The sequence below is a fragment of the Pan paniscus genome, chromosome 17 (genome assembly GCF_029289425.2).
Source record: "Pan paniscus chromosome 17, NHGRI_mPanPan1-v2.0_pri, whole genome shotgun sequence".
Taxonomy (NCBI): domain Eukaryota; kingdom Metazoa; phylum Chordata; class Mammalia; order Primates; family Hominidae; genus Pan; species Pan paniscus.
The window spans coordinates 76,900,391-76,906,626 of record NC_073266.2 but is presented as its reverse complement, the minus strand read 5'-3'; the positions used below and the strand labels follow the sequence as shown (position 1 = coordinate 76,906,626).

Genomic DNA, 6,236 nt, shown 5'->3' with positions numbered 1-6,236 from the left:
GCCCTCACATACTGCTGATGGCAGTGTAAATTAGCACAACCACTCTGAAAATTTGGCAGGATCTACTATGACCCAGCAACTCTACTCCTAGTTACATACCCAATAGAAATTTTTTTTATTATACTTTAAGTTCTAGGGTACATGTGCACAACGTGCAGGTTTGTTACATATGTATACATGTGCCATGTTGCTGTGCTGCACCCATTAACTCTAGAAATGTGTGTTTTTTGAAAAAAAAGAAAATCTGGATGCTGGTTGCATGGGAGGTATTCATTTTGGGAAAAATTCATTGAGTTACATTCTTAAGGCTGGCATAATTTTCTCTATATAATATGCTTCAATAAAACAGTTTTTTTTTTAAGAAACGGCTTCACAGAACATAAAGATTTACATTTATGGTTCAGCAAAATTACAAATATTTACTTGTATTATGCTTGAAATTCAGGTCCCTCATGAGTTCAAATCATGCGTAATGAATTGAAAATACTTAATATACATAATGTTTAACATAAAACGGTTCTTAAGATTGAAGGCTTTAATGATAGAATGGCTGGAATTGAAACCTATCTCTGCCACTTACTGTGTGACATTGGGCAAATTATTTAATCTTTCTATGATTCTGTTTCCTCATCTGTAAATGGAAATATTAATGGCATCTACCTTAGAGGGCTGCTGTCAGCATTCAATAAGTTAACATATGTTGAAGGCTTAGTGCAGTTACTGACACACAGAAAGCACTCAGTAAGTGTTTGCCATTTTTATAACATTAATGTTTGTTTAACAAATATTTATGGAATCTTCACTCTGTGCAAGGCATAGAGCTGGTTGCCAGAGCAATGATAGAACCAAAGAAAATAAAATGATTAAATCCTATGGGTTTAAAACCATGGAGAGTCCAGGGCAATGACCCACATACACCATACAGTGGATAAATGTTTGTTACTGCTGCTGCTGAGATAGCAGTAAGTATGGTACTTTCATTTAAATTACATCTCGAGACTAGCAGGTGGAAAGCCTTAAATCCATATTCAACTTGAAGGTTTTATTTGAGCGCTAGAAAGAGATTTAACAGTAATGGCCCATGAATTCGAAGATGGGATTCAACTTCCAAAACTGGGAAGTTAATGAAAAATAAGTTTAAGTAATGCGGGTATTGAGTCCCTAGGGCTAGTGTGGCGTTCATGTAGCCCACACGAACAGAGCTAATAAAAAGCCATGTGTAAAAACAATATAAATCATACTGCTGTTTCTTGGACTTGAAAAACTCATATGACACATTTTTGAAAAAACAAAACTTTGGATTACCATGAATATTTTGACGATATTTTTTCCTAAGCAAGGGAAAGAGGAGTCCCCTTTAAAATATAGAACGTATTCATTGAGTGGAAGACCGATCCTATATCAAATGTCCAGGTTCTACAGACGCCTGGGTCCATAGCACATTATCCCTCTCACCAAAACCAAACCAAACCAAAGTCAGTTTCATTTGAATGCACTATTGCCATGGTTTCAAAATTTGGAAAGCTCTTGGAATTAAATTTTGAGATGTAAAGGCTGGCTGACAAATTCACAGAAACCCTCTTTCCGACACCAACTTATAAATCCTAAGGCATCCTACAACCCCGTGGGTGCTGGTTCCTAGTTTGAAACGCTCTAACACAGCTTGGTAGAGCTCAGTGGGCTGGGACCATAAGCATTCGGGATTGTGCCACTGAAAAACTGATGTCACATCAAAAGGAACACCTTTCTTCTAATATACTAAAAAGGTTTTGTATAGGCTGGGTCCAGAGGTCTTAGGGCTAGCCAATTCCTGCTCCCAGGTATTCTAAGAAGCCGGAGAAAGCTCCCTGCAGGTAAGGACCCATCGGCGCTTCCCGCACTCTGCCGCGCGGGAAGGGAAGGTTGGAGTCCTTTCCCCACCCCCGGAGGGTGGGCGGGGCCTAAGGACCGCACCGCCCCCGACCCGCCCCCTGCGCGTGGCCCCGCCCACAGCTGCTCCTGGCCGTGCGGCCGCGCGGAAAGCGGAGGCCGGGGGCGGGGCTCACCCCTTGCCCTTGGGGGTCCCCCGGGCTCTGCCAATCAGCGAGCGCCCTGTTGGCCATCCGCAGCCATCCGCGCCCCTCCCTCTCCCGCCCTCCTCCGCGTTCCAGAATCCAAGATGGCGGGATCCAGGCAAAGGGGTCTCCGGGCCAGAGTTCGGCCGCTGTTCTGCGCCTTGCTGCTGTCACTCAGTCGCTTCGTCCGGGGCGACGGCGTGGGAGGAGACCCCGCGGCCGCGTTGCCACATCGCCGTTTCGAGTACAAATACAGCTTCAAGGGGCCGCACCTGGTGCAGAGCGACGGGACCGTGCCCTTCTGGGCCCACGCGGGGAGTAAGCCGGAGCAGAGGGCTGGGGGCCGGGTTCCTCTCCCCCTTCTGCTGCCTCTTCGCCTTTCATCCGCGGCTACCCTGGTGTGCTGAGGTTCCCGTTCCAGCAGCTGCACACCATATGCGCTGTGGAGGGGACCCTCCTGGCAGCCCCTCCGCCGGGTCCCTCCTGGTTCGCACGGTTCCCTCCGCTTGTCCCCCAGTCTTTCCCTCACCCATTCTGTTCTCTCTCACCCGCCTGCTGTCTTCCCTTCTTTGATCTCGTCGGTACTTTCCGTTGGATCTAGAGGTGTTTGGTTACCTGCTACACTTCCTAGCACTCAAACTTGCTTCTAGGTATCATGTTTCACAACGCCACGTCTCTAGGAGAAATGTGCCCTACCCCCAGCCATCCCAACCTGAGACATGTTCTAGAAGCCCCCTTACTTCCTTTCCCGCTTCCACCCCCCACCCCCGATCCCCGATTTCTTTGCTCCGGTGTTAGCAATGGTTAATGCTTCTCTCGAACCCCATGCCCACTGACGGCTCCTGAGATGGCATATAGTGGTATTAGAGTAATTTTTTAAGTCTTTGTATGTCAGAAGACATTCTTATACTGTTGGAACTACACATTTTCCTCTCAGTGACTTGGTGTGGTCTTTGATCTTTTCTCTTGTAGTAACACATTATGTAACTTTTTAGGAGAAGGGATATATTTTTAGGGATTGATTGTTTCTGAACCTGAGACTAAGAATAGCATTACATTTTTAGCCCTTTAAAAAAATTGGAAGCATTGAAATAATCTTGGGTTCATATTTTATTCACTCTCTGTGTTTGGCACTTTTGTAGATAAGAGAGCCTTGCTAGAGCATTTACTTACGTGAAAGAAAACATCTGCACTTTTTAGTGCTGATGTGTCACTGCTGACTAAGGAGTCAATCGTAGCACTTGGCATGACATAAGCTCTGTTCAGTGACCATCAGATATACCCGTTGAACAAGTGGCAAATGCCTTTATATGAGATGAGGAGCTCTGGCAGTTTGAATTCTATCTTTGTTGTGATTAATTTTTTTTTTTTTTTTACTATAAGCTTTAGGGTACATGTGCACAACGTGCAGGTTAGTTAGTATGTATACATGTGCCATGTTGGTGTGCTGCACCCATTAACTCGTCATTTAACATTAGGTATATCTCCTAATGCTATCCCTCCCACCTCCCCCATAAGTAATCTTTTATATAAGGTTTTTATACAACATCACTTTAGATTATCCAGTTCTTGAAACAAAATGTTTCATTTCTAGAAAGTAATTACTGAATAGGAAGCACCCTTTTAGGAAGCGCTATTTCTCTCAAATTAATGTGTAATTGAAAGGTATAGATTTTAATTTGACTTAATGACCAAGTCATTAAGTAGTTGAAGTAGAATGCAGTTATTTCGTTACTCAGCAGTCATTTATTATGTGCCCATGCAGCAAGGGTATATTACTGGGCATTTCTTATCAAGGTATCTCTATTCTTGATACACAAAGGTGATGCAAATGATATCAGACACAAGTTTTTGGAGTTTTTGTTTCTATTTGTGGGATGATGATGAATTATTCAGTAGTGGTGATGGATTTGTTCACAGATTTTCACTTCTACACCTCTCCACTGCCTGCCTGTTCTTCTATCCCTTTTCTCTTTTTCTCACACTCACATACACTACATCAGCCAATTAGGAATGTTAATCAGCTAGTCAAATCAGCTACCTTGACTTCCTTTACAGAGCCGTAACCAACTAATCTATTCTGCTGCAGAAATGTCAAGATAATGTACCAGTAAATTAAAGCCGTGTGGCTAGAATGAATTTGAAACAAAGTATTAGTGTTTTAGCCATGATTTATCTGGCTATTGGCTCTGGGAATCTCTGCTATAGACATCCCTTGCTTTCATTGTCACTGTAGTTTTTGCATAAGCCTCACTGTAACTACATTGATCATTTTTTTCTTTTCGTTTTGCTCTGCAATTCATTACTTTAAAAAAGAAGTAGAGAAATTTAAGATCTAGTTTAAACACAGCCCTTTACCTTCAACCCCGAATTAAGACCAAATCTATGGTGTTTCTCTTTCTTAACTCTAATGTTCCTTTAGTACACTTAAGGCCATAAGGGCAAAAAATGATAATTTGTAACCCTTTATAGCTCTCAGAGTTCTTTCACTTTCATTCTCTGATTTGATCCTTAGTAGTCAAGGCGGGTGTTATCTGTTTTATAGATGAAAAACTGATGTTCAGAAAGGTTAAGGTTTTTGAAAAAGGATACATAAGTAGTAAGTGTCAGTGAAGTTGAACTCAAATCTAGGTCTTCTGATTCTGTGTTCAGTCTCTTTCCATGATGCCCACACCCCCATCCTTTGAATGTTTGTAAGTAACAGTGAACAGTGACTGATCGTACTAAGTATCTCAGCTTTCCTTTTTGTCAATTTTTTTCTACCTGTAAAGTGATATTACAGTTACAGTTGTATTTCCCAGCATGGGTTTCAGAATTAGTTAATATCTGAGAGCTAGAATTGTTCAAATTTTAAGTCTGATAGGCCTTTAGTAATTACCTAGTCTAATAATAGGAGAAATAGCTAACATTTATTGAAACATTTAAAGCTACTTGTTTAGGCACTTAAATACCTATGAGGCTGTTCAAGAAATGGAGTAACTTGCCTACAGATCAAACAGCTAGTAAATAGTAGAGCTGGGGCTTGAACCCAGCCTGGAGATGTAAACCACCGTTTTAGGGATCACTATTTTCTCTGAGAATCTTCTGAAGAATTGCTTTTTGAAGTTCAGTTGACCCTCTCCATGGAAGAATGTATATAAGTACAGTATTTTGCATATAACTTTTAGGGTGTTTATGGAAGTGATCGAGCCTAGCTCCTTCATTTTACAGGTAAACATATGGTGAATCCAAGAGAATAAGAGAATTATTTGCTCAAAGTCACACAGCTGAACTGAGACTAGGAACAAGTCTCTTGATTCCTAGTGGTATGTTCTTTTCACACTGAGCTTTCTAACCTTTGTAAACAGGTAAAATACGTTGCAGCTTTTCTAAAAATACAAATTTTTAAGGTTTTTAAAAAGAATGTTATGAGAATCAGATAGTTGCCTTTAAGTCATAATTCCCTTTCTCTCACCCACTGTCCCTGTAATTTTTAGTGTATGAGTGTAGCTTTAATTTTTTTTATTTGATAAGGGAGGTGTTAGCCCTAAACTTTTAAAGTTAAAACTGTCAACATGAAATTTTTTCCAAATCATTATTGTGCAGGTTACTAAGTCTCTGTAGGTATATTTAGCAGTTTGGAAATGATTCATTGAGTTTTACCTAATTATAACTTAAAGCTTTTTTCCCCTGATTTCTGTTCTAGATGCTATTCCAAGTTCAGATCAAATTCGAGTAGCACCATCTTTAAAAAGCCAAAGAGGCTCAGTGTGGACAAAGACAAAAGCGGCCTTTGAGAACTGGGAAGTTGAGGTGACATTTCGAGTGACTGGAAGAGGTCGAATTGGAGCTGATGGCCTAGTATGATCATTTCTTTAACTTAGAAAATGTGCATAAATGCATATACCACTAGCCTCTAACTGTTCCCTATTATATATTTTCAGGCAATTTGGTATGCAGAAAATCAAGGCTTGGAGGGCCCTGTGTTTGGATCAGCTGATCTGTGGAATGGTGTTGGAATATTTTTTGATTCTTTTGACAATGATGGAAAGGTATATTTATTGTCAGGACTGTTACCCACTTTAATATATCTATCAACAGAGTTAGGCTATGAGAAATAATAGCTTATTCAGTGCTTTCATCAGTTTGATAGTACAGAACTCCCCAAGCTATATGGTAAATATGATAATTAGTCTTTATATA

At 40.9% G+C, this 6,236-nt stretch overlaps 1 protein-coding gene across 1 annotated transcript in view; it reads left to right on the top strand.

Moving 5' to 3' along the window:
• Positions 1-1,956: 1,956 nt before the first annotated feature.
• The window catches only part of LMAN1 (lectin, mannose binding 1), a 31,434-nt gene continuing 27,154 nt past the window's right edge, over positions 1,957-6,236 (top strand). Inside the window, exons 1-3 of the mRNA XM_003827259.7 lie at positions 1,957-2,372; positions 5,740-5,894; positions 5,978-6,085. Coding sequence (XP_003827307.1) covers positions 2,159-2,372; positions 5,740-5,894; positions 5,978-6,085 — 477 coding nt within the window. The 5' untranslated portion in view covers positions 1,957-2,158. The remainder of the gene's footprint in view (positions 2,373-5,739; positions 5,895-5,977; positions 6,086-6,236) is intronic.